Raw genomic sequence first — 27,574 nt, 5'->3', positions numbered from 1 at the left:
TGTTGTCAGACTACCTGCATCATTGGTTATTGCAGCAGCTGCTCTGCTGGTTGGTGTGCTGGCTGTTCTGCCGAGTGCTGAAATCTGATCTGTCGGGTGACTGTCCGAATTTGATGTACAGACATGATCAAATGAACAGCGGCTGGTTGCCTGGCCATCAGTAAAGGAGGTGTTGTTGTTATTGTTGTTATTTGTCGGATTGGGTGGCTGAGTAGAGGTTAAAGAGAAATCTGTTGTTGTTTTTTCAGTTCTGGGCGGTGGATTTGCAGTCCATGAGTCCTGATCAAATTCTGGAAGCTGGTGGGCGAATATGGGAATTGGAGTTATCTGATTTAACTCAACAGGCTCATCTGCTACATGGTTGCTTGGCGATGGCTGATTGACTGTATTACTAACTGCTGACTGCCAGTTATTGGAGCAAAGAACTGCTGGAATGCTGCAAGGAGAAACAAAATCATAGTGAAGTTGTTAATGTAAAAAAATGTATTTGCTCTAAAAATGATTCACAATAGTCTTGTGTTCTTAGTGAGAAAGCAGATATACAGACGTGGCCAGCTGTTTCTGGAGCTCCTGAGCATGTTGGTTGCACTGGTCGAAGTAACAGGCCTGAGCCTCCACAAAGTCAGTCAGACTCCGCATGTGGTTGGTCTGGAAAACCAACCAACCAAACAAACAAACAAAAAAAACAACACAAAACAAATAAAACACAAGGCAGACAGAACAACTTAAGGAATTTGCATATTTTAAGTAAACTTTATTGATAAAATGTCATTTTTACAGATTGGATTATCTGTGCTTGAGGAGATATTGAACGACAAACTGCAGTGAGTAAAGAGAGTAAAACAATAGTAAAGAAAACAATATAGAGTTTTGCTGGGGATTGGGTATTTTGATGTGAGTGTATGTGTATATAGTTCATGTTACAATTGCTGCAAAAAACAACCTAGAAATGTAATGATACACACACTGACCAAGCTCGAGAAACACAACAGAATATTATTTTCTATCTTGCTATGTGTGTTTGTGTGCACTTACGTGAGTGTTGTTGATTCCTCCAGCAACTCGTCTTGTAATTTCTGACTGCCGATCGAACAGACTCTGACAGATCCTCAGCTCCATCTCTGCCTACACACACACACAAAGTCATCTTTTATGGTCTTTTTAATTATATCCTGATTTTTTTCTGAAAATTTCTCATTAGCAAAATCCAAATCCCTGAAGGGCTTAAGTCTAAACAAACTAAACAATAGAAACTATTAACTAACAGGACCTGTGTGCATGCAAAGATAAACATGAACTTACTTGAGAGATTTCCTGAGCCCACATCTGATTGGATGAGAAAGACAAAGGAGGACAAATGACTTACTCAATGACCAAACCGTAAGTTCAGCTGTGCCTGTGTCAATGTTCATGTCCCTTTAGTGTCACTGACCTTTAGCCATTTAACACGCAGGAAGCTGAACATGTAGGAGACATGAGACAAGTAGTCGTCGTCCAGCGGGTTGGCATTCAGGTTCTGACAAAGAGACAGGAAAAAGAAAGACGGTGGAATGAGAAGATACTATATATACTGCATGACAGAAAAATGAAAGATTTTGGTGTGTTTTGGACTGATCTAGATATGAGAAATATATTGAAGAAATATGTAATTAAATGTGTAAATGTTTCTAAGTGAAGGTAATGACACTGTAACTCACTCTGGCCTCTCGGTCGGCTTCGTGGGCTTTCCTCAGTCTGGTGTGAGCTATGTCCAAGTCCAAACGCTTATTCACCAACATCCTGCGCTCATCCTAAGAACAAACACACATACACACACTTTTTAAATAATAAATTATACAAACAATTCATAAACAACAAGCTGAGCATTAACTAAAGAACAAAGAAAGAGATTAGAGAAGCAATTACTGAGAATGCAACATCCAAAACATACAATTAAGTGCCACAATCATGATGTTAATGGGTATGTGTGTGTGTGTGTGTGTGTGTTTTGTGTGTGTTACCTGTATGGCTTTGTATTCCCCCTCAGTGAAACTCCTCAGAGGGGTAAGAAAGTGGATGTTGGTGCTTTGGACAAACTTCCTCTCTGCCTCGCTGAGCTGCTTCTGAGCCTCTCCACACCTGAGCAGTGCCGTTCCTGAACACAAAACATACTGCGGTCTAAAAAGCTAATGAGATAAGAGTATGCATATATTTAAACATTAACCACATTCATGTATACTCACCATAGGGTGTGTTGGACCCCATCTCCATTCCAGCCTGGATCATTTGGTCGCCCAGTACCTCGTGTGCTCGAGGCCGTGGTTGGATGCTCCAATCCAGATGCTCATACAGCCGGTCCTCTAACCGTGCTCCTGTTCATCAGGGATCAGAAAGCTCAGTTCAGGTTCAAGAGTTATCTTTTCTAAAAAGCCACTGATGATTGATATTTTATATTCCTTCAGGAGATGCAATTGAACTAATACAAATAACATCTTAATGTCTGATCAGAGCACAGAAATAAATGCCTCACAAAACACAGTTTGCCCTTAAGATGGGTGTCAAAAACAAGTGTCAGAATGCTGCAGGATAAAAGGACAATTATCATACAAAGCACGCCATTAACATACTATGTAACAGGCTATGTAACCTCCTGCATATATTTAACACTGTATTCTACTAGGACAACATGTCAGTAGGCAGCTGCTTGCAAACTGCTGGTCCTTGCCATGAGCCCATGAGGTGAACCTATGGCAAACAAAAATTATTATTCAGAGAGACTAAAAGCCCTCGGTCGATAGATAAACAAGACATGATCTGCAAATATATCCTTGATGAATAAACATATGAGATTATAGTTTCTGGCAGCTGAATGGTTCCTTTATTTGATAGATTATAGACCACATTCACTCATAATTCCATTAGCTGAGGTAATAGGATTCAAACAGGCAAAACAAAATAACCATCCCTATTCATCTGAACAGGCCATTGCAGTCAAAGCAAACAGAAGAGCACATAGGAGATGCATTTATTGTAGGGGGGCAAACAGAGCTGAAATACTGGGTCCCAGAGGTAAAGACTCGTAGTCAACATTCAGGGGTTTTATGTAGACCACAATGACTAGTTGATATGAATTTTCTTTGAAATCACAACACAACCAATTTTCATTTAATTACTCACTATACATAAATACTGGTAGATAATTTCTCTTCATGGATAAGACAGGTATTTATCTACAGTTAAACCAGCTTTTTCAGGGATGTAAGTACTGTATATTAGCTAGAGGTCATACAATGACTTTGTTAATGCACACTTTTATCAACTGTTAAGTGTTACTACATGTAGAATGGACTACACCTACACACAACAGCAGGCATGTTGGCAAAGGGACACAGCTACTCAGTAACTTGGCCTCACAGTTGAGTTGAAGGTGGTTGTAAATCCCACTCTACCAGATCAGATAGTGATGGATGGCAAAATCGGGACTTTCCCATCCAGATGTTACTTATTCTCAGGACAAAACAGCAGGTGGTTCAGGTGTGTTCAGCAGTACCTCATGGCTTTGTCTTGTGATCCAACGAACAATGATAAAATTATCTTCAGCAAAACCTTCAAGTAACACCAAGACAGACCACAAAGACCTAGCAAACTTAATCCACTCATATCTAATGAGCAAGAGGACACAAACAGTCAGAAGCATGGTGATCACTGCTAGACTTGAGCAATGATGAGCAGTAGTGACGGCTTACTTAATTTTTTTCTCTTGTGTTTTGTCTCCATTTTTCGTTCTGTTGTCCTCTAATAAAATGGATAAATATAGTGCACTACATAGTAAATAGGGTTTGACTTTAGACACAGCCTTTAAGTATCACTAAAGGGAAGACACATTAGTGTCGTGGCTCTATGGCTCTGAAACATGTCAAACCCAGTATAGACCTGCTTCCATAGAAACTTGCTCTCTGATGTCTCTGTCTCCAGCCTGAGATGAAATGATTCTGCCAGAACAGTTGCTGCTATAAATAAAGACCTGCTGAATGGAATTCACACATGGAGTTGTTGCCTTACGCTCAAGTCTACATGGAGCGTCTTCCAGTATAATTTGCTTCCGTTTTACAGTTCATCACTTTGACTCACTGTGATCCAAATGTAAACACAATCAAACACCACCAACAGTCAGAACACAGGATTAAACATGTTATCAGCCCCACAACTGTCACACAAAGGGTAGCATTTGATCTATCCATTCGGTTTGTTTGCTAATCAAAAATGTAAAAAAGACAGTTGTAACTGTATCCACTTTCCTACAGCCTAATCTTAAGACATCAACTAATTCTTACAAAAACAGAAATGTCAATATGTTTAAATCAAGTCATCGAAGGACTTGTGAGTGTTCAACTGAATTCAAGACATATAAAGACTGAGGGGACGTGAAGACAACAAACAAACAACTGACAGTCTCTCACCGGGGTTGGGCTGCAGTAAAACCTCAGTCTGGGAGATTATCTGGTCTGTCCAGGTCTTGGTGACGTCTGCCCGGGCCAGGAGCTCCTCCAACCCGGGTTCCAACTCTGTCTTGTCCGCCTGCCCAAGACTCTCCCCCGTGTACTGGAGCAGAATTATAGAATAACACTTAAGCTACAACCACTTAAAAAAATAAACATTTGTTAAACTAACCGCTCCGCACTTTTTATTTGATCGTTTTATTAACGAACCATGACAGCGACACGGTGTCCTAAAACCGTCAGTTAGGGTTATATTGACGCCTCAGGACAGTGTAATTACAATACACCGCGACCACAAGCAGTGTATTTATTAGTTATTAATTAATGCTAGCTAATTCTATCGTCGTCCTCGAGTAAAAGCATTCACTTTTCTGGTTCTAGTTACCTGAACAGCCCGGTTGATGAACTGACCAGCATCCACAGCCAACCGCGTCAGATCCATGACAACGTCCCCAAGGTCGCGCGCTGTCCTCCTCGGTGGTCCAACAGAACGTTAACGGTCCAGCAAGATTGAGCTAGCGTTAGCTATAAAAAGCCCCGTAACCTGAACTCGCCATGGCCTCAAATGCTAACCACCACTCTCTGTTTGCCAGATTACGGTCCGTTAACACCGACCAGCCGAGCACACGAAGACGACGCAAGTGGACGCACCTGCGTGTGTTGTTGACAGTTTATCCGCCAGCCATGCCGCGTGCTCCCTCTGACAAATTGGATGCACTGGTGTACAGCCTCGGTTTGGCCGTAACGGCTGACTATCAGGACACCAACGGGCGGTCGGCAGAGGAATGTGGAAGTATGTGTACCGCTATCTCCGTTTTGTTAACGTACAGGACTTTTAATTTGCTGCTTCGCCGCAGCGTGTACGTTTAACAGCAAACTAGCTGTTTAAAAGCTGAACGTATGGACTTTGGACTTTGATAGCTGTCTTAAAAAAATGACAAAAATCTGATTGAGGACCTCCGATATCTTAATGATAGAATAGAATAGTGCCCTACATTTCCGGCTGCGATTTTCTAAATAAAAGCATAATCTTTACGTGCCTACGCCTTTCAACGACTAAAAAATGTAGTTGGAAGAAATTGTAGCTATAAAATGCAACTAAACATTCAGTACTGTTTTCTGTTAATAACTATTCTAAAATTATTTTTTAAACCTGACATTTTGACAGTAAATGGAGCACTGCATAGTTCACAGGCCATTACACACTCGGCTTGTTGTTTCCCCAAAGAGAAGCTCCAGCACACTCCTTTAAAGATAGTCTTGCCATGACGTAACTCATTGACGTCCTCAAAAAAGGCCAGTATCCAGTGCTGGTTTGGAAAGCTCCTCTTGATTTGAAGCCAATATTAAAGGCTTCTATCCAAAAGCAAGCTGAAACAGCAGCCATGCATTGACAAAAATTAGAAAAGTAATGATAAAAAATACAGAGACCTTTTGAGTGTCTGAACTCATGACTGGACGACAAAAATCTTGCTCACTTTAAGAAATTCCACATCACTTACTTCACACTACTCACTGCTCACTCAGTCTACTTCAGCCTCTTAACGCTTTCATGAGCGAACACTTCGCTCCAATTGGTGCTCCTGCAAAAAAGGTGAGCCGATTGGACCATTGGGTATGTGCAAGAAGAGAGAAACACACACACACACACACACACACACACACACACACACACACACACACACACACACAGAGGATTAAAACAATCTGACTGCTAAAGAGAATCTAAGGAGGGTTAAGAGATTACAAGACTCACTTCTTTCAGACGTAATTACCTACAAAATCAAATCAGCAAAACACATCCTTTATTACAAGAGAATGTACAGCAATGCAACAAATATCCTTTGTTTCCAGAAAACAGGAAACTGTAAACAATGATGGAAGTACTCGAACAAAAAATGGGCATCATAAAGATCTTTTCAACAAACAGTCATGGATGTAGAACATATTTCCTTGCACTTGTTATACTTGCTTGGAGCCACATCAGGGAACTTCAGGTTGTCTTGTGTAAGTATTTTACCACAGGAAAGCATCTTAAATTCTCCTGAACTGACTTCGAAATGCTTTCCTCTCATTTTTTAAAGTTAGGTGTGCGTTTTACAGGTAGGGCCCCCAGCCCAGATACATCTGACAGAGCAGTTTGTCGTCTGTGGCTTCCTGTATGAGGTAGTGGACGTGGCCCTCTATAGACAGAGGCAGACCCAGCACTTTATTCCTGCTCTTTATTACTCCCTGCAGACGCTGCTCGATGTCACACACATGGGTTTTAGCCTGGCAGAGAAGGAGGGCAAAAGATAAGACAACATGGTAATACTGATACCAAAATGTTACATTTATAGGATATATTAGACATGCATGCTGCTCTAAATGCAGAAAACATACTTCCAGAGGCAAAATCCAAGACATGCACCCACCTTTTCATTAACTATCTCTCCTGTCTCGTTGGCCTGAGTTTTAGAAAGTCCTTTGGCTTGTTTGCTCCACTCCACCAGCGGATCATGAAGGAAGGTCTTAAGCACACTTAGAGGGAAAATTAAAAACAGAAATTTGGAATTTGGAAACCCTTCTACAAGAGAGTTATCACAGATATAATCATAAGAGTGTCAAGTATATCAGAAATCCACTGATTTCAATATGGACATTGACTGGATTTAGTTTGTTAATTAATGCGACTTGATCTACTCGCAGTGTTTTTCAAGCATGGTTTTATTTATGTACCCCATTGTATGTGTATGCTCAGATTATCAAACAAAGTTTTACAAGATTATTCGATGATCATAAGTATGTATGTGTGTGTGTGTACCTCATGAGTGGTTCTCTCTGGTCTCTCATTAGTCTCAGGGTGACCTCACAGGCCTGTCTGAAGAGACCCTCGGTGCCCATGGGCCCCATGGCGTGGACCATATTCTGGGTCAGACGGAAAGGAACCACCTCAGGCACGTCAAACGTCTCCCCCTAGTGGAGAGGGAAAGAAGGAGCATGAGAGAAATGCAGGGGAAAGGGAGAGAATAGAAAAAGTAGTCCATAAAAAAAATAATAAAACAATTTTTATGATTTCTTCACTTTCACTTTACTCCTAATTAATTTATATTTTAAGACAATTTGAGACAAACATAAACCTTGTTGAAGAGGCAGTTGAAGTCGACATGAACACATTCCCCAGTGAAGGAGTCAAAGAGGATGTTTTCACCGTGGCGATCTCCCAGACCCAGAATGTATCCCACCATGGACATCACAGCAGTGGAACGGCAGTATGCAGACCGACTGCTGTACCTGTAGTGGACACACAATGAGCGGTATTACTTGTGAAAATTTAACTTGATCCTCAACGTAACTTAAAGTCCAAAAAGTCCTAACTTTCCAGAACTGAAACTGCTCCTCTCAAATATGGCAACATACACTAAACCAAACTGGATTGCTGACGTTGCTTGGGAAATAGTGGTCCTTATAAATGTAATTGTAGCAGAGCCGTAGGTTGGGTCCCTACCATGATGTGGGGTCAGGGAAGGTCCGGAGGAACCACTCGTGGAAGACAGGGATGTGTCGAACACAAAGCACCTCCTTATGGATTCGTAGCTTCTCCTCAAAGGGAGCGGTCTTTGGTAGAATAAGCTTCCTCAGCTCTTTACCTGATAAGTAAATACCTAGAACACACAGACAAATATGACCAAATTAAATTATTTCACCACAGTTTGTTTACTTCTACCTTTATCTTTGTTTCTATCGTTTATTTTCATGTGGGAAGCTACCTCTCTCCTTGTACAGCTTGGTGAGAATGTGTCGAAGTCCGGCGGTGTTGTTGACCCATTCGATGATACCGCACTCCTCATTGAGGGGAATCACAGCGTAGGTTCGGATATGCAGCTCCCTCCGCCTTGACTCAGCATCTTTACGCAGGCACTACACACACACACCGACACACAAAGGAAGCATGTACACACGTTATAACTACTGCTTGTTTCATACTTTCTTTAGAGTGCAGTAACACATTTTACACATGTACAGTAGACTTAACACAGAGATAGCAATCCATACAACAGTCCTGTAATAAATCAAATCTTTGTGGATTTTAAAATGTTCAGTTTCTGTTCATATTGTGTTCGAGAGGTGTTGATTCATCTTTATGATAATCTTTGAGGCTGCAATAAAGCCAAAAATAAGACCATACCCAAACTTAATAAGCGGGGAAAGCAGAATTCAGGAAGTACAATCTACAGAGACTCATAAACTACAAAACAGTGAGGACTATTTCATAAATGGTGTCGCCCTTTTCCTTTCTTGATTAATTTATTAGTCACTGTTCAGATTGTGAACCCACTACTATATGAAAGTATTGTAAAGTATGAAGCTATAATTGGGGTTGTACAATATTGAGAGGTGTTACTGATATAAATTTTGCCCCCTTCTATTCATATACATGAGGGGGACAGATTATTACCTTTTAATATACCAGTATAACTGTTCAAGTGTACCCAATAATCCAGTAAATCTGGGTATTTTATTTTATTCAAATATCACACACCTTGTTGATGAGGCAGTTGAACTCCATGAGTCTGCAGTCCTTCCTCAGGTCATCTTTAGGTTTACACATCATGGTGTAGCTCCGCCCATCTGAACCCTTCAGACTTATCTTCTTAGGCTTCTGTAACGAGGCCAAGATCTCCACCTAACCCCCACCCCCAACACACACACAAGGGTTAAGGTCACAAGGCATATACCACCTCAAGATGATTTTTGTGATCATAAAATCAAAGTTGTTGTATCACTGCCTGAAAAATGTCTTTGTAACCTTGGTTGGTGCCATAAAGTATTCTCAGACACCTTCCTACCAAAAAGACTGAAGACAGGAATCAACACCCTCTTTCCCTTTCTCATGTTCTCTTACAATGTCTTCAAAGCCATCCAGGTACGCCCAGTGTCCCGGGAAGGCGTCGTGCTGTGTGTTTGCCCCGCCAGTAGAGGGCAGCGTAGGGATGAGGACCGACTGCAGCGGGATCAGGATCTGGCTGAAGGTCGGCTCCTCCACCAGACGTTTCAACTGTTTGAAGTGGATGCTCATGCTGAGAGTGGTGCTGTTACCATCCACCTGAAAGGCACATTCACACAAACATGAATCGGGTGCAACCTTTATATATTTTCTTTTTATGTGTCCCTCTTCTGCTGGCTACTGCAATCACTCCTGTTCCTGAGGGGGGGGGGGGGGGGGGGGGTCTATAAATGTTTATTTGATCTAATCTAATCTTGTCTCCCAGTAAAATGTGTCAGTCCAGATTCACTTTTTATAGGATTTTCTAGTGAGATTTGAATTATGTGAACAACTATATTTTTATGTTGTGGCTCCACACTCCATTGAAACTGATTATCAAACAACTTCATCAAATGAATAGTACCTTAAAATCGAGTATATGCTATGTAATACAGAAAAACACAGTATGAACATTAGCTTTATTCCTTTTATAATGAACTATGAATATATAATTGGGTGTGTGTGTGTGTGTGTGTGTGTGTGTGTGTGTGTCTGCGCATATATACCGGCTTGTTGCAGAGCTCCAGCAGCTTGTCAGTCAGTCTGTTGGCGTCTCCAATGAATTTCTCCAGAGACTGTTTGAGACTGATGGCTTTCTTAAGGATCTGATTACAACGATTCATACGCATTGGGTAGGAAGACTGAAAAAACATACAAACACAGAGTCAGGAGTGCAGGTGAGGTATTATTTTTTCAATAAACAAAATATAGTAGTCTTGTGAGTTTATGCAGATGCTAAAACATCAGGTCATTCAACCACACAAAATATAGTCTAAGGGATTTGTAATGTTTGTAAAGGGAACTGATCTGTTAAAGGGCAATATTATAGATGTGGAAAAAAAGATTCCGTTCGCAAGACCCTGATTGCTACCAAGGTGACAGAAACACACACACACACACACACACACACACACACACACACACACACACACACACACACACACACACACACACACACACACACACACACACCTACCTACCTACCTACCTACCTACCTACCTACCTACCTACCTACCTACCTTGGAGACAGCAGTCATCAGCCACATGGCCTGTTGGGGGTATGCCAGGAAGACTTTGGCCACGATGGTCATTAGGACGGTGAAGACCTCGTCGCTGGAGTGACACACCCTGGAGATGAGCTGGGAGAAGGCGGTCAGGAACTGGTACGGTGCCAAGTTGGCACAGTGCTCACTCACCGCCGCGTTGATTTTCCCCAGTTCCTGTCGCATCTGTCTGTCTGTCCGCCCAGCTGTGGTGGAGGGGTTTGTAGATTGTATTTGAATGTATTAACATGTTTTTCTGTCCCCACTGTTAACAGCTCATAACACTTAGAGCCACTACTGGGCACCCACCTTTCTCACATTCACACACTTTGGCCCCAAAATCCAGCCAGAGAGACAGCATGCGAGGCATGGCCTGGTAGATGTACTGGTTTCCAAACTGCAAGGCTCTGGGAGGAAAACATCCAAATCAACGCGTAAAATAAAGTTGTAACAGAATTTGCTCAGCTCTGATCACAGACTGAGGGGCTGGGTATCAGCAGTAAGCACAATAACTTACTTTCCAAAGTATGTGACAATGTATCGGATGAGGTTCCCCTGTTTCTCCAGCTTGTTATCAGTCACCATTGGCATCACTTTGTCGTAGTACTTGGCCAGGTAGAAGTTTCCATCTTCCCACTCCGGCAGAAGGTTGGTCACATCCTAAAAAACACAACACGTACTGTGAAGGCAGTCATAAAGACAACTTTTTTTAGGCATCCCTAATGTGCAGCTGCAACTGAGGAGTTTGAAGTTTAAAAAGGAACGTGAGTGGTGGCTGGTAATATTTGCATTATTGCCTCTGCTTTTGCTTTTGCTTTTTCCTGGAAGTATTCCCACTCTGCAATGCCCAAAGAAATTGTCAAGTGAAAGTCAGCTGTATGTGAAGACTTGTTGTCCAGTTTGCAAACATCATACAAAAAAGTAACAGTAAGGTTAACATTTCTTTTCCTGCACAGTGGTTTATTCATTCTACAAATATCTTGTATGCTATTACCTTGTATGCCTTCATGATGGCGTTGGACTCGAAGTTGGCCGTCTCCTCCATGAAGCGTCCCACCAGCAGCATTGCCTTGCCTTTGGTCTGTAGGCTACGAGGGTCAGTCAGCGGCTGATCGTCAGGGAAACACTGGGCCACGCCCTTCTGCAGGACGATCAGGGCCTGGTGTACATCGCCCTGTTGACCGACCAACACGGACACTTTTATTGGTGTTGTTTTATGTGTTTGTGCGTGTGTGTATCCTTGCAACATAACTGAATTGTGAATAGGAAATCACATATGGTAGAGGTTGCTTAATGATCGGACATTTTCCGACATGCATCAGCTGACACTAATATTTTACTAAAGAGTTTTAGTAATAACACACATAGCATGAATACATTATATGCATTTTTTAAAGAAAATCTGCTTCTTACTGTGTATTGGCTGAATTTACAGGTTGGTTATACCTTGGAAAAAAGCCACTTGGCCTTCTCGGTGACCAGCTCAGCCAGGTGTGTGTTCTCTGCGTTCAGTAGTGCATTGAAGGCAGTCTGGTGGTGTCCTGCCTTTCTGGCCACCCGGGCACTTTGCAGCCAGCACTCCCCAACCAGCTCCTTGCTCATGGGCCTGCAGAGCAAACGCAAGGCCTGAAATAACTGTACACGGAGCACTGTCGTATTTTCCCTGATTTCATGGTAGGACAATGTGCACATAAGTTATTTAATGTTAAATAACTAATAATGGAAATGCTTGAAGGGGAATATTGACACCTTAACACAACTGAGAAATACGATAATATGTGACTGTTTGCTGGCAGATGTTTCGACATCCTTACTGTGGTCCCAGGCTGAACAGGGCACGACGGAGGGCCAGGATCGGCTCCTTGGCCCTGAAGGAATTCTGGGTCATCTCCAGTCGATCTGACCAATGAGGAGGCAGCTTGCTGAGGCTAGGGGTGGAGCATTCCCTCTGTTTCTGCAACTCGGTAAAAGAGTGCTCCAATTCGCTGAGCATGTGAAGCCTAACCAGACACACAGTTTTTGGATTCACAAGTTAACCAGGAAGCAACCAGGAATCAACTACAAAAAAAACACATAAAACATTTGATTCCACGAATACAAAAACACACACGGACCTGACGATGTACTCATATCCTCTCTGGTAGGTTCCACACTCATAACTGGCAGCAGACAAAGGAACGACCTGCTCCTTCCTTACCAGCTTCAGCTTCTCATAGAAAGTCTCGGCATCCTGCTTCTTAGCTGACAGCAGTAACTGACCAAGCCGCACACCCCAGGTACTGGACTGACGGTCTTGAGACACGAAGGAAGTGCAAAATTTAGTCATTGAATGTTATGTTTTTAAATAGATATCTATTGCTGCCATATAATGCCACAAATAGTTCAAGATCATCTGTGTATTTTATTACCTGAAGTCAAATAATCTTCCAGCAGGTCCCATTTTCCGAGCTTCCAGGCTGCCTCCACTCTGTAGGTGTTCAGCTCAGACTTCCACTGGTGCCTAAATGTGTACATGTATAGCTGAATTCAGTGGACCTTCACTGACTTACGTATTAAAATACAATAGTCCATTAGTTCGGAAACCAGAGGTCAAGTCACAAGATTAACACAAAGATAAAAACAATGTTTTCCTTCTCCACCTACAGTTAAAGTGGGTTTAGCTTAAATTACAAAGCCCCTTTAGTGAGAATGAGATGGGCCATAATGTGTGTGTGTGTGTGTGTGTGTGTGTGTGTGTGTCTCACTTGTTGGCCAGTACTCCATTGACCTGAGTGATGACTGTCGACAGCTGTCCCAGGCCGAGCATAGAGGTCATCACCCCATGATAGTGACCAATCTGTACACAATGAAACAGGGAAAGAATTAAAGAAAGACTCAACAGTGTAACAGCTGATAGCACGTAGTTATCTTTCATCTTAAAATAAGCAACAATGTATAGACAGGAAAAACAGAAACATGTGGCCACTTCTCTCTTTGCAGTATTTTCATCACTGCTCTGAACTCCTGGACTACTTTTTTTTTTATTTACTGCTTGAAATGTTGGTGAGCGGAGAAGATTTTAGAAAGAAAATTTAGAAACAAGAACCAGATCAAGAACTTTTCGAGTGCAATCTGGAGGACCATGAGATTAATTTAAAGTTAAATCTACTTCATCCTGCAGCCTTTTTCATCATATCAACGTCTCAAAGATTTAAATAATAAAGCTGATGAAACGCACCCTCAATGTAATATCCGCGTTGGGTGGGGGTATCGGTTATAACATCTAAAAACCTCTTCAGTGTAGATTATTTGGATACTGCAGCACTAAGTGCATTCTACAGCACTAAAATGTGTGTGTGTGTGTGTGTGTGTGTGTGTGTGTGTGTGTGTGTGTGTGTGTGTGTGTGTGTGTGTGTGTGTGTGTGTGTGTGTGTACCTGGTCCGACTCCAGCTGTATGGCCCGGTCATAGCAGGCAGTTGCGTCTCGGAGCAGGCCGATGCTCTCATGCTCCAGGATCTGTTCCCGTAGCGACGGCTCCTCCCTCCTCAGAGCGTTGACCCCCCTCACTCCATCAGGCTCATGCATCGCAGCATACAGTGTCTGCAACGGCCAATAATAATAATAATAATAATAATTTTTAAAAAAGAGTTCAAGCGATTATTCAATATCATCGTTCATTGACTTTTAGAGGCATGACATTGTGATGATAGTCAGTCTGATTATCTTATATGTGATTTTGCTTTTTTTTGTTTGCCATATTGTGAATTATAATAAGAAAATATCCTTTATATTCATATCAAACTTGCTGACAAATTATTATTTACAACAAAGATGAGCTTAAGGTGTAAATCAGATGTTAATGAGGTGAGTCAGCATGGATGTATAAAAGTGAATATTTTAGTCCTCTACACTCTTTTATACAGTACCAGAAATTGTCGGACTTGCACTATAGGGCTTAATGAGTGGATGTAGGTCTATATATTCAAACACAGGAAGCAGAGTAAGGTAAGATGAGGCCACTCATTTCAGTTTCCTGTCCACATCACATTTTTTGTTTACTCGTAAAGCAAACCAAAACATTTATTTACTTTGTTTAAATTGTTTTTTCTGTCAAATGGCTCTAAAACTCTAATGACTGTAATTCTATAAGGCATCAAAATATAATGGTGACAGCAAAGACGTCCCCAACCCCCCTTGTTTTTTATTTCAGTCTAACAGCGAGCTCAGTAAGCAAAATAAGCACACTTTAGCAAAGAAACACATTTAAATGGCCATTAACTGGCTGTCTGACCTGCAGGAGGGTGAGATGGTCCTGGATGTTCTCTTTGTTTTCCAAGATGTATGCTTCAAAGTGCATGAGGGCACGAGTGTACGCTTTGGATCGTAGAGAGGCCTTGGCCAGAACATCCTGTGGAATACCCTTCAGGAAGGCCACCACACGCTGATACTCCCCGCTCTCTGCAATAAAACATTACTTACTTTGAGCGTTCGTTAACCACGCAGGTTAGTCAACAACAAGGATATAAGCATTTACAGTCAACTAATGATTAATTACATTTTCATGTAAATGAAATGTTTGTATGTAATGTAATTGTCTGTTCTGTTGTCACTGATTCATGCAACACTGATGAAGTCTTTTTCCAAACTGTGTTTAAAAGTCTCAGATCTCTTGGAATAATACTCAAGATAAGAAGCAAAACAGGGAATGTTTTTGTCTAATCTGAGTCAAAATTTCCATTGCCACTGCTCATACGAATACAAATCTACAAACAAATAAATGAACGTTCTTTTACTCTTAATGATGTGTTTCAACACTGCAGTGAAAACCTACAGACAGAGATGGTGTCACCAACCGTTGTGCTTGGGTTTGGAGTAGAGGATGTGGCGGCTCCACTGAGTGAGGTGAGACAACATGCTGAACACAGTCTGAATGCTGAGCTGTGATAAGCTGGAAGCAGTCTCCTGACAACGCCCCCCTCCTCGTCCATCCCCATCTGTCAGCACGGCCATCATCTCCTTCGTTACCTGGAAGGAGGTGTGTTATTACTGCCAACCCCCCCAAAAAAACCTGGATTCACTTTTATAAGTGCAAGTGATACGGATGTGTCCTCACCTCCTGTTGCTCTGCAGGTGTGCAGCCCAGCAACATGTAGAGCAGAATATGAGGCAGCAGGTAGATTGTGACCTTGTAGTCGTGTTTGATGATGAAACTACAGCAGGTGAACACTCTGCTGGCCAGCTCATGTCTCACCTACAACACATAAAACCAAAGACAAAAGATATGCTTTTTAAAATGTTTTTGTCTTTATCGTCAAGAGTAGACTTTCTCACAGTAGATATTTTGACCTCCATTTTGATATTCAAAAATGTCATAATGTTATTAGTTACAGGTGCATTAGAAGTCAAAATGTCCAGTGTGAAAAAAGGACTACAGAAAGAAAATATCAGTCCTATAAAATGTAAACAGCAAAAGAATCTGACAAATTGAAAAGATGAATTCATGATCCAATCGATGTGCATCCGTTTGGCTTTGCAAAAGTGAAAGATAAATCAGCTAACCTTGCTGATGAGGTATCCGGCCCAGGTGGCTGACCAATCAGAGAATTTGCTGCCTCTCTTACTTAAGTACACCGGCTTCTTCAGTTTAGACCAGTTAACATCCTTCTGACTGCTCTTATACCTGAGGATAGAGAGGGAGGAATGATGAGTGGACTGTAAATAAAGTAGGATAGAGAGAGAAAGAAGGTAAGAAGGTGAAAAAGAGGCAGGAGAGAAGAAAGAAAAAAAAAAAACGTTCACGTGAAGGATTCGATCTCCTGGATCAGAGTGTATACTATGTGTTGTATGTCTATGTGTGAGTGTAAACTTAAATACCTGCTGTTGAGGTGTGGTTCCAGTATTTCTTGAATCTGCTCTGGCAATCTCCTCCAAAGACGCCGCCCTGGTGAGTCGGTTCGACCCTCACGACACTCAAAGATGGACAGCAGCTCCTACAGTGCACACGACAGCACCGACACGAACACATATTAAAGACAAGACATGAGCCAAAAAAAGAAACAGTAGAAAGGCGCACACACACACACACACAAATTGAGTGAGCGCTTGCACAAGTGTGCGTGTAGCACGTGTGCGAGTACCTGAATTCCATAAGCAGCAGAGTCCTGCGCTCTCACGTCATCAGCGTAAGCCAGAAATGTTCTGGTCAGTTCGGTCAGCAGGTCGTAGGCGAAGTTGGGATCATCAACCCCACTCTGTTCACAGGAAAACATACTTTATCCTCTGTCAAACAAACATATGTATGTCTATGCATGAAGACTCAAGTCAGATTTCAGTCAGGCTTTGAGGGACGAATAAAAATGTCAGTCAGTTGGGTGTCCTGTTTGCATACTGCCATAGCTATAAGCTAAATAGTGTTTATGTTTTTTTTATGCACGCACAGCTTTGGTCGTGTCTTGCTTACCACAAAGGTGTTGCGGTCTCCATGGGTGTGTGTGCGTGACAGATCCAGACGTCCAGGATCCACGGCTCCCAGCTCCCCTAGACACTCCCCACAGAGAAGCCTGGCCTCTGGGGACGAGTCCTGGCAGCCCTTCAGCAGCACCGACACCAGGCTGGAGATGACCGGCTCCACTGCCTCACTCGCACAAACCTGCCGCAGCAGCCACTCCTGCAGTCAACACAACGCACAAGAAAGAAATATGGCATGGAACATTATGGTAAGTTTAAGACATATCAAGAACATAGTCCACATAAAAGGTATTCCTTCCTGCCCTGCACTTATTGTACAGCATGTTCCCCACAAATTCTGCAGTCAGTGAAGGTGATGTATTCAATAACACTGGAAAAAGTACACAGTGAACTTTATTGAGATACTTTATTGATTCCCATAAGGAAATTCAACTTGCAAACAAGAAGCTTGAACTCCTTTCAGAGTTAATCGTCTAACAATGTGTGTGTGTGTACCTGCTTGCTGTGCATCATGTCCCTGAGGCTGGTCAGCGCATGAATCCTGACGTCAACGTTCTCATGTTGAACGGCTCTCATAGAGAGCTGCAGCGCTGCGGCCAGGTCACTGCTGCTGGCTGTCAGCTGGGTGGGATCAGGCATAACATATTACCATTTAGTGTATATTTCTGTCTCTAACAACCACCGATGTCAACCAATAAGCCCCGTCACCATCTGCAGCCTTCAGTTACTTCATCATCATCGTCGTCCTCTTGTACATACTGACCTTCTTGTAGTCCTGCAGAACAGTGTGGATGTCTTTCAGCTCAGGGTGGTCTGGCAGAAAGTAAATCTCATGGAGGTAGTCGTTGACTTCTTCCCTGTAGGAAATCGACTGAATTAAATCACTGCTGGCGAAAGTCTGAAGTTCAGTGCATTTCTTTAATATTTATTTATTTATTTGAAACACTTTTTTGGGGGGGGCGTGTGTCTTCATTTGTTTGTATGTGTTACCTGTTGTCGAGTATCAGGAAGTGGATGATAGCAGCAGTTTCTTTGGGCTGCAGTAGGATCAGGGGGAGGAGAGCAACAATCACATGACTCAGCAGAGGGCCCAAGTGTGCCGGCTCCACGCTCCTCACAAAACACTCCCACGTCCTGTCCACACAGGAAGAAGGAATTTAATACACAGAATCAGAAGCAGGGAATAGGCTAATCACACAGGATCGTGTCGTGATTAGACAAAGATAGTTGAATTGTTCAAGGTTCTATCAAGTATGTAATCAAACAGTTAGAAATTGTCTTTTTTGTCAGTCTGTCATATAATAAAGATGGGTAAATACATTTATATGTGCACATGGCTATACTTGAGTATCAAAAGTCAACACTTGGCGGCCATTCTGCGGTTCAGGGGTGTGAAATGTGTGAAAGGAACATTTTTAATAAAGGAAAAGAAAAGGTTACATGTTAATTTTGACAATTACAGAAGCAATATACCACTGATATGCAGTAAAGTGTGAGTGTGTGAACTGACTGGCAGCAGAGCAGCGGGAAGTCCTCTCTGTATCGGAGGCCGGTGCGGAGTGTTGTCATCATCTTTACTCTGACAGAGCTGATGTGTTTGGAGCCCATCAGGCGCATTAGAGCCATCACACTTGTCAGTGCCTGCGCAGAAAACAGATGGACACTCTATTTACACTATACAAAATAGACATAATCGCAATGGACAAACAACAACCTCGAACAGAAGCTCTATGAAGTCTGTCACTGAAACAATGCATACAAATATCAGTTGTTAAATTAGTTCACACACCAACTTCTTGCGGTCCTTCTCTCCTGCGCTGGAGCTCAGCAGCTGCATGTTGAAGAAGGCAAGAATTCCCAGCAGCTTCGGCTGCAGGTAGTCCGCCTGTCACACACACACACACACACACACACACACACACACACACACACACACACACACACACACACACACACACACACACACACACACACACACACACACACACACACACACACACACACCAAGGAAAAATATAGTCATGTAAAAAAAAAGAGAAGGAATGTTGATTTTTTGATGATTAATTATGTAATAGTTCTCAGTTGCTTCCATGAGACTACAACCAACAACTGGTTTCATTACTGATTAACCTATAGATTTTTCTTTTTGTTTCAACTGTAAAAAAAAGTATTTACAATGATATGACGTATTATAGATGCACTGTGGTTTGTCTAAAAGCCTTTAGGACTTTTCAAATGATCTATTTCATCAAAGCACATGATATAGCTGTAACACCACATCTGACTCTGACATGTACCATGCGCTCTGGGGTAGTGATGTCTCGGGGACCCTGGTACGGGTCATCATTGGATGCAAAGGAAGCCAGGATGGCCAGACCATTGAACACCTACGTAGAGATGTAAAACACACTAGTTTTAAACCACATACATGAATTTATTACTCACATGTATTCACTCAAACACAACAACAATATAAAAGTGTGTGTGTGTGCTTGTGTGTGTGTGTGTGTGTGTGTGTGTGTGTGTGTGTGTGTGTGTGTGTCGACCTGTTGGTAGTGCTCTCCCAGGCGCAGCAGCAGCTCGTTGTGAAGACCCTGGAAGTCTTGCCTTAGCAGAGAGCCCAGTTCAATCTCTGTCTCACTCTGGGAGAACATTAGGAAAACACTTATAAATCAGTCTGGTCGTCTAATTTATTACTTTGGAGAACAACCATTTCATTAATTAATCAGCCTTGTCAGACACAGCTGGACTCACACTGCCAAAGTGTTATTATATTTGATTAATACTCTTGACTTTTTGGCCAACCTTAATAGTCACTTCTGCCAAAGGTTACTTTTGTGGGTGGACATTAAATCATACAGGTTATTAAGTTAATTTGGATGACAGTGACCTTTAAAGACGAAATCTGTCCTTTTTTATTATTTACTTTTTCTTTTCATATGTCGTTTATTTTGGATTGTGGTGAGGCACACTGCTTGGAGATGCTCCCCATGTGCTGGAGTTGAGAAACGTCCTCGGGTAATATTATCAATACCTGTAGATAGTGGAAGGCCCTCTCTAGCTCCTCCTTGGTGCAGGAACAGACCAGATGGCTGAAGATGTACTTGAAGTTGTTTATCAGGATCTCTCTCCTGTTTGCCTTCAGCTCATTGGCCAGGGTACGGATGAGGGCGGAGCCAGTAGAGCTCGCCTTGGCCGCCAGGTATGGCAGGAGCACCTGGAGGGTCCTCTACATATAGAAGTATGTACAGAAACACATATGCTCAGATACACACACGTAATGTGCCATCACATCCAACATACTGTATATACGGTACATACTGTGTACTGTTGCTGTGTAGTTACAGTACATGTATTACATACAGTGAGGAAGCGGTGGAGGTCTGGGAAATCAAACGCGTGCGCGATCTGAGCCAGGATGTCCAGGGCCAGCTCTCTCTGATTGGCCGATTCGCTGCCCTGATCCGGAGTGCTTCGCAAGGCTGATGCATGACGCGAATGTAGTGACTCCACCAGGAACTAAACATAGAAGAAAGAAGTCATTAAAGCCAGTCTGTCTTTACATCTCTGAATCAATGCACACAGCTCCAATTTATTTGAAGTAAAAACAAAACACAAACTAAACATCTTAGTGGTTCAAACCTCCATTCGCAAAAACCTAATTGAACACTAATTGAAAACAAAATGGTAAATAAATGGTAAATGATCTCACTTATATAGCGCCTTTCAACCTTCACGGTTCCCAAAGCGCTTTACAGCTAAGTCTCATTCACCCATTCACTCACACATTCACACACCAATGGCGACCGAGCTGCCATGCAAGGTGCTGGTCTCCATCGGGAGCAACTTAGGGTTCAGTGTCTTGCTCAAGGACACTTCGACATGATGGGGGCAGCCGGGGATCGAACCCCCAACCCACTCTAACCAGCTTTACCTCCCGTGCGACAGTGCTAACCACTGCGCCACCATTTACAGGTTTACTGCCATAGCTATAAGTTACTGTATTGTACAATTTCTTTTTATTACCATTGTATTATTAATCTAATTATTATTCATAGTATTATGGACTGAGAATCTTAAAATTCATCCACTTCAGATAAAAAAACAGTAAAATGAGCATTGGCTTAGAGCCCCAGTTATTTATTAAAGCAGCATTTAAGATTTTATACCTGGCAAATGGGGTTCTTGTACTGACTGAACAGGGTCTGAAGTTTAAGGCCTTTGGAAGCAGCCAGGGCTCTGATCTGAGCGTATGCAGCTACCGACACCGGGGACGACTTGGACAGCAGACAGTGGAGCAGCCGCAGCAGAGAGAACGACACCAAACTACCCTGAGACGCTCTGACAGAAGAGGAACGAGACGAACAAGTTTAACCAAAACAAATGTTTTCATGTAAAACTGTAAAAGTTTAAATCTCTACAGTAACTAAAATCTGAGCAAATTTATTCAAAAAGCCATTAATAAAAAACAGACTATATATGAATAAAACAGGTAAGAATGAAAAATGTTATGTACAATAACGATGAGACAGGAAACACTGTAAAAATGCTGAAGACGTATTTAAATACGTGCAAATGATGACAATTGTTTTGCTAGCCTTAGTGTTTCAGTTACAAATATTCTTTAGTCCAAAATTCTAAGAAAATAAAGGTATTTTTGAGTGATCACACCACAGCTAGTGGTGCTTCTCTGTGCTCGCGTATGGACGAAGTTCACCTGTACCTGCCAATCTCTCCAGTGGTGAGGATGAGAGTGTTGCGCAGGTCGTCATCCGTCTTGAGTTTAGCGTTGTTGAATGCCTCTTTAAGACGGGCAACCAGGAGCTTGGATAGCGAGAAGAGACGCACACATCATCAACGTCTCTATCACTCTCAAAAAAAAAGCATTTGTATAAGTCATGATCCCAAAAAGCTGAGGTGAGGTCAGCTCTCTAAAATAATGTTTGAACCAAGTAAAAACTTTTTCACTGAACTGAGGGAATCATGATTTTAAGGCAGCATATAAAACTGACATTAATAGGTATGTTTTGTTCAGTAATTATATTTTATTGAATATTTTGTCCTTTTTTGTCTTTTAGTGTAAACCACAGACGTTTGAGTCTTACCTCACTCAGAGAGCCCTGCTCAGAGTTTCTGGTGGTCTCTGTTAGCAGGAAACGCACTGATTGGCTGAAGCGTATTCTGACCACTGGATCCGAGTCCTCCATTAGACCAATCAGAGCACACAGAACTGCCCGGGAGTCGCTGTCTCCACCTATCAGATTCACGTGCTGGCAGAGGTGAGGCAGAGCTTCTAGGAAAGCTAAGAAATTGAAATGAATAAGTAAATAACCTGGATGAAATTGTGATCACAGCAGTGTACTGTATATTGAAGTAAATGTTGCATCTTTTAGGCTTTCTGCATGTTGTAAAAGCACATTATGGGGAAAAAACGGCCAAAATACCTTGTTTAACACTACTTGGAGCTTGCTGTCTGAGCAGTGGCAGGAAAGGTCTGACAACAGTCGCCCTGAGGGGTGGAAAAGTGTTCCCAGCATGCTCTGTTACAAGGCTGAGTTGGTGGCAGAGGATCTCATGTGGACGAGTGGACTCTGTGCGGGTGTCACTGAGCTGGGAGAGCTCTGATTGGATACAGCTCAGCTGACCGATGATCCTGGCAAGCTCCTTCTTCACCTGCTCCGAACTGTCCTCCAGCCTGGAACTGCAAATGGACAAATGTACACCATGAACACAATGAAAACATTTAAAAAGTTTCACACACACACACACACACACACACACACACAATTAAAAACCATACTGTTTATCACATATACATGTGCGTACAGCAGAGTAGAGCTGACAAGGTTGTGGTGCGTGTTTCCCAGGTGGTGAAGAAGAAGAGGGAAGGCCCTGACTGCTGCCGCTCTCACCACCTCATCTGGACTCTGCAACGTCTTGGAAAACACACACACACGCCACGCCTCGCACACACCACGACGCAGAAGGGCCAGCAGTGACACACAGTCGGCCTGGATCTCAGGTGCTGGAAAAACACACATTACACACACACACACACACCACACACACACACACACACACACACACACACACACACACACACACACACTTTAGCATCAATCCAAAGCTGTCACAATGGAAATGGCCTGGCTTTAAAAATATTTAGGCCCAGACTTCCACCAAAAGGATGCAGGTAGCAGTTGCAGGTGACCAGAGAAGTTGTGATGCTGGTGAAATACTCACAGAAACAGAAGCTGAGTCTATTAGCGAAGGCAGGCAGCCAGGAGGGGAATCCTGAACTCTTATAGGCTGAGACAGACTTGTTCTCACACACCCAGGGAAGAGACAGCAGAGCACACACTCGCCGCTGGAGACCGTCCTCACTGTGGCAGCTCACTGCACACACAGACACACACAGACACACACAGACACACACAGACACACACAGACACACACAGACACACAGTCAGTGGTGAAAACAGATCAATACACTGGACTCAAAAGGATGTGCTTTGGGGTTGATTTCTGCCAATATACTTCAGAGCAAAGCTGGTTTTTACACTCAATAATGGAGAATAATTGCAAAAATAACATGACATAAAATCAACAAATAGTAAATGTATAACACAGCAAACAAACAAAAGGAACAGCAAGTATGTGTGGTTTGTGAGTGTATATATCCTTACTTATGAGGTAGAGGATAGAGTCCAGGACCCCAACAGTAGTCTGGACAGCAGACTGAAAGTAGTTCTGGTTTGAGAAGGGTTGAGAACCTCCTTCTAAAACTGACTGACAGCTCTTCAGGGCCCTGCCCAGAGTCTCAGTGGGCACCCAGAGAAGAGGAGAAGGACTGTCAACAAAGAGAAAGAGAAAGAGTTCAGTGAAAGACACAAAGATAGAGAAAGAGAGCCAGAGCTGTTTGTGTATTACCTGGTGGGAGAGGAGCAGAGGGCTGCCAGGTGGAGGATGAGGGCCAGACCTTCCAGAGCAGCGGGGGTCAGTGTGCTTTCAGGTTCGTCAGAGTTCAAAAAGGTCAGCAGCTCCTCTAGCCGACTGTTCACCACAGCCCAAACCTCACTGCGAACACGCATGTCCACCTCACTTAAGACACAGAGACACATAATCATTTAAATACAGGAAATCTGCTGTATTGATTTATGATGCAGCTTTACTGGCAATTCCTACAAACCACTTTGTGAGCGAGTGAGTGTTTCATTTGCATGAAAAACCTCAGTTACTTCAGCTCATTTTCTGTGACATTTTGCATGCACATCTGAAAGTTGTTTTCAGTGGTCAAGATCCACACCACAAGATTAGTTCAAAAGTTCTCATCACAACACTCCTCTTTTTTCGAAGCAGCCAGGAGGCAAAATAAAAAATACTACAGCTACAAACAATCCAGGAGACAGTAAGGGGAGCACAGTTTGTCATGTAATCTTATGTTCTCCCACTCGCTATATGTTCAAAACTGGTAATAAAACAAAAAAACTCTTTAAAAAAACTTTTAAATTTGATACGTTATGGTGGTGTCATGTTTCTAAGACTAGAGATACAGAGATTTTTTAGTGTATATATCTTAGGTGTATATATATCAGGGTCATGTCTCAACTGTTACTATCAAATAAAGGCAAAAATGCCTGTAAAAAATATATTAAAAAGGAAAAAAACTATAGAGATACAGACAACTCAGCAACAAGTGGGAGAATAATTGAACAAATGACCACATGTACTGTGTTGTATTTCACTGTATGATATGATACAATGCACTATAGCATAAACTATATGTTTATGAACTCACTCTGATGATGTTTTTGTAGTTTTGCTGACTGATCTGGAGACAGATTTGCAGGACTTCTTGGCAGGAGTCTCTCCATCTCCTGACTTTTGCGTCACCATAGCAGTCTCGGCCGCCAGCGCCGCTTGGAGGAACCCCTCCGCACACTGCAAAACACAAGCACCGCAGATATTGTAAAGACGGGACAAGAGAGAAAATATGCGCCCAACATTGTAACAGTAAGAGAGAGAAGATTTTTTAAATGAAGCATGAAGATCAGAATCGTACTTCAGCTTGATTTTCTGTTCCAACGGTGCTCACCAGCGTCCTGCAGACTTCTGTGACTCGCTGCCTTCTTAACAACGCAGCACTCTCATAAACTATTGCAACAGACAGCAAGAAGCTGAACAGCAAGCAGAGTGATTCGGTAACCTCCGGCCCCAACTTGACACCCGCCCCTCCAAGAGTACAAACACACTCGAACATCTGCGAGAGATAGATGGGCTCGAAGTGTGGGCGAGAGACAGCAGACGACTGAAACACACAGCGAGTCAGGTGTAGCAGCTCTCCTTCATAGAGATGTTTCTCATCTAAGTTTGTGTTTGCTGTGTACGTGCAGGAGTGGGTTTCCAGCAACTGAAGGTAGGCTGTGAAGAACTCATGGCCCTGCATCTCAGGAAACCCTCCCAGCTCCACCAGTCGCCTCAGCATCACCATGGAGATCTTCTTCAGCTTGGTGTTGCCATTGGCCAGGAAGGAGCAAGCCGTCTCCCAGGCAACGCTGACATCACGACGGGAGACAACTCCCCTCAGGGCGTCAGTTACGACACCAATTGTCACGGCGGTCAGCGACTCCAGAGCGGCAGGCGAGGAGAGAAGAAGAGGAGAGGCGGTGAGGTACGAGAAGGCACAAGTGGGAGAGATACCGAAGCACTCGAGTGTTACAGGCCATCGGCTCTGCTTGTGAGTGTCCAAAGTGTGTCCCTTTCCTGCCAGTGTGGCAATATGAGTGTACAGGATGTTGCTGAGGTCCTGGGCCAAATAAATGAGCTCCTGAGTGAGGCGGCTGAAGATGAATGGCGCCCTGGCTCTCAGAGTGTGAAGTAAAGAGCACAACACAGCGGAGACCCGCCCGTGGATTACATCACAGTCTGGAGCTGCTGCCACACGAAGCAAACGCACTGCCACCCATCTACTAAAGTCTGAACCAAGGGAGGAATGAGGAGACGTCAGGGGTGGAGGTGAAAAGAGAAGCACAACATAATAGTATAGATAAGAACTGAATTTAAAATCTTTGACTTCAAATTGCAGCTTGTTGAAGAGCATCTCGTACCAGTACAGCTCTGTGTGGTGTCCGGGTACTCAGCAGGCTGGCAGGCAGGGTTGGTGAACATCAGAGACGAGGATTTGATTATGTGCTGCACAAAGTCCAGCAGCATCACACAGGCCGGCTCTGAGCTGGACTTCTTATTCAGCCCTAGAGCAACTGGAAGGCACACAAACAATAGATTTGCTTAAACAACTGGTTCACAACCTGGGGATCAGGAACCTCCCTGATGGGTTGTAAAGCTGTCCCCAAAGGACAAAAGGGTTAGAAAAGAAAGAAAAACAGATTTCGAATAATATAACATTTGTGTAATAGTGGGCAGCTTTAATCTTTAGTCTGAAAAACCAGCTCAAGATGCAGGTAAGGATTGTTAGACCTAAAGCAGGGGTACAAAGTGGCTAGACAGTTGCTGGTACAACCCCAAGCTGGGCTAGAATAATCTGAGGAGTTAAATTGATCAATTTCTGATCTTTAATTGCCAAATGTGGAGACCTAAATTGAACTTCAGGGAGAAAAGAAAAGAAAAGAAAATGCAACAAATCAACCAACCACATCAAGCAGCCCTGGTAGGTGAGGGTAAGTAAGGGATTAAGATACAAAACAACTATGATATAAATAATTAACTGGTAAATAAATGTACCACCATTGCTGCTACCTTTCTGACATTTACCTGACACAAACACAGCAGTTCGTACATAAAAGACTTGACTGCAAGTGCATGATTTACAACTGCAGTGCCAATTGTGGCAACAGGAATTTAGACATTAAATAACTATATTTGCCAAAGGGAACATAAGTTACAGTTCACCATAACCTTTAGTAATTGAAACAACCCAGCAAAAGAAAGAGCTGAAAAAAGCTGAAAAGACACATCTGACAGCCTTTAGCAAGCTGTTATTTACTAAGCATTTTCAGGTGTTTCTGTTATTGTGTCCACCTCCTGTGCTTTAGATTCCTGACTTACCGACATCCACATCCGTCAGTATCCTGTCAATGAACTGACAGAGGATCTGTCGAGGTTTCTGCACCGCCTGGTCGTACTGAGCCGCGCTGGCACTACAAACAGCAACACAGTGTAACGTTATTTATGGAAACATGGTACAGCGAAGTTTTTCATTAGCTTAACTAAGTGCCTTATACAAAAAAAGGCTCATATAAACGTAAAGCAGTCATACTGTTAGCAGCGTAGCTTAGCAGCCAGTAACTTCAGCCGGTTACTCACCTAGCTAGCTCCTTAAGAGCCGGTATCATCGCAGACATCTCCAGTCCTTCCATGTTTACAGCAGCTTGGCGTGTCGCTTTTTGAACAACTTCTTCAAAACATAATACAAAAGATATGTCAGGTAATTTTAACCAGCAGACTTCTACATGTTCCGGCCGTCCTGTCAAGTCTTTCGAAAACTTTCGCTCCAAAATGACGTTATTGTTTTGATACGGCAGCCACCGAGGGTCATTACACCTCCATATAAAGGCGAAC

General features: G+C 42.8%; 2 protein-coding genes across 2 annotated transcripts; both read right to left on the bottom strand.

Moving 5' to 3' along the window:
• Positions 1 to 19: 19 nt before the first annotated feature.
• On the bottom strand, positions 20 to 4,920 carry LOC139297930 (endophilin-B1-like). Its single transcript, XM_070920740.1, has 11 exons — positions 4,864 to 4,920; positions 4,440 to 4,581; positions 2,223 to 2,351; positions 2,001 to 2,134; positions 1,698 to 1,790; positions 1,433 to 1,516; positions 1,303 to 1,326; positions 1,036 to 1,125; positions 548 to 648; positions 358 to 436; positions 20 to 100 (listed from the first exon to the last, which is right to left on the bottom strand). The coding sequence occupies exons 1-11, from the start codon at positions 4,918 to 4,920 to the stop codon at positions 20 to 22; spliced, it is 1,014 nt and encodes a 337-aa protein (XP_070776841.1).
• A 1,346-nt stretch (positions 4,921 to 6,266) lies between these two features.
• Positions 6,267 to 27,372, bottom strand: atr (ATR serine/threonine kinase). Its single transcript, XM_070919986.1, has 48 exons — positions 27,320 to 27,372; positions 27,062 to 27,153; positions 26,104 to 26,256; positions 25,059 to 25,972; positions 24,795 to 24,937; positions 23,927 to 24,097; positions 23,683 to 23,846; positions 23,240 to 23,392; positions 22,823 to 23,021; positions 22,441 to 22,697; positions 22,102 to 22,298; positions 21,720 to 21,820; positions 21,166 to 21,337; positions 20,360 to 20,515; positions 20,031 to 20,225; positions 19,543 to 19,638; positions 19,294 to 19,383; positions 18,786 to 18,881; positions 18,507 to 18,637; positions 17,987 to 18,130; positions 17,760 to 17,853; positions 17,492 to 17,617; positions 16,989 to 17,195; positions 16,666 to 16,779; positions 16,403 to 16,518; positions 16,088 to 16,208; positions 15,642 to 15,779; positions 15,382 to 15,553; positions 14,820 to 14,986; positions 13,964 to 14,128; positions 13,293 to 13,384; positions 12,957 to 13,048; positions 12,663 to 12,840; positions 12,363 to 12,548; positions 11,995 to 12,154; positions 11,543 to 11,722; positions 11,066 to 11,208; positions 10,858 to 10,955; positions 10,525 to 10,754; positions 10,011 to 10,145; positions 9,364 to 9,564; positions 9,001 to 9,144; positions 8,228 to 8,378; positions 7,966 to 8,122; positions 7,598 to 7,751; positions 7,282 to 7,433; positions 6,893 to 6,998; positions 6,267 to 6,749 (listed from the first exon to the last, which is right to left on the bottom strand). The coding sequence occupies exons 1-48, from the start codon at positions 27,370 to 27,372 to the stop codon at positions 6,576 to 6,578; spliced, it is 7,830 nt and encodes a 2,609-aa protein (XP_070776087.1). The 3' UTR covers positions 6,267 to 6,575.
• Between the last annotated feature and the right edge of the window lie 202 nt (positions 27,373 to 27,574).

The sequence above is a fragment of the Enoplosus armatus genome, chromosome 15 (assembly GCF_043641665.1).
Source record: "Enoplosus armatus isolate fEnoArm2 chromosome 15, fEnoArm2.hap1, whole genome shotgun sequence".
NCBI lineage: Eukaryota > Metazoa > Chordata > Actinopteri > Centrarchiformes > Enoplosidae > Enoplosus > Enoplosus armatus.
This window is presented reverse-complemented; position numbering and strand designations above follow the sequence as displayed.

Bases quoted from the DNA above. Each gene is read 5' to 3' on its own strand.
- LOC139297930 (XM_070920740.1), bottom strand. From the start codon at position 4,920: ATGGATCTGACGCGGTTGGCTGTGGATGCTGGTCAGTTCATCAACCGG. The intron at 1,126-1,302 runs GTAAGTTCATGT...GTGTGTGTGTAG, and splicing joins GGGCTCAGGAAATCTCTCAA to GCAGAGATGGAGCTGAGGAT. The intron at 649-1,035 runs GTAAGTGCACAC...TTGGTTTTCCAG, and splicing joins GAGGAATCAACAACACTCAC to ACCAACCACATGCGGAGTCT.
- atr (XM_070919986.1), bottom strand. From the start codon at position 27,372: ATGGAAGGACTGGAGATGTCTGCGATGATACCGGCTCTTAAGGAGCTA. The intron at 23,393-23,682 runs GTAAGGATATAT...CTGTGTGTGCAG, and splicing joins CTCTATCCTCTACCTCATAA to TGAGCTGCCACAGTGAGGAC. The intron at 13,049-13,292 runs GTGAGACACACA...GTACACATTTAG, and splicing joins AATGGAGTACTGGCCAACAA to GCACCAGTGGAAGTCTGAGC.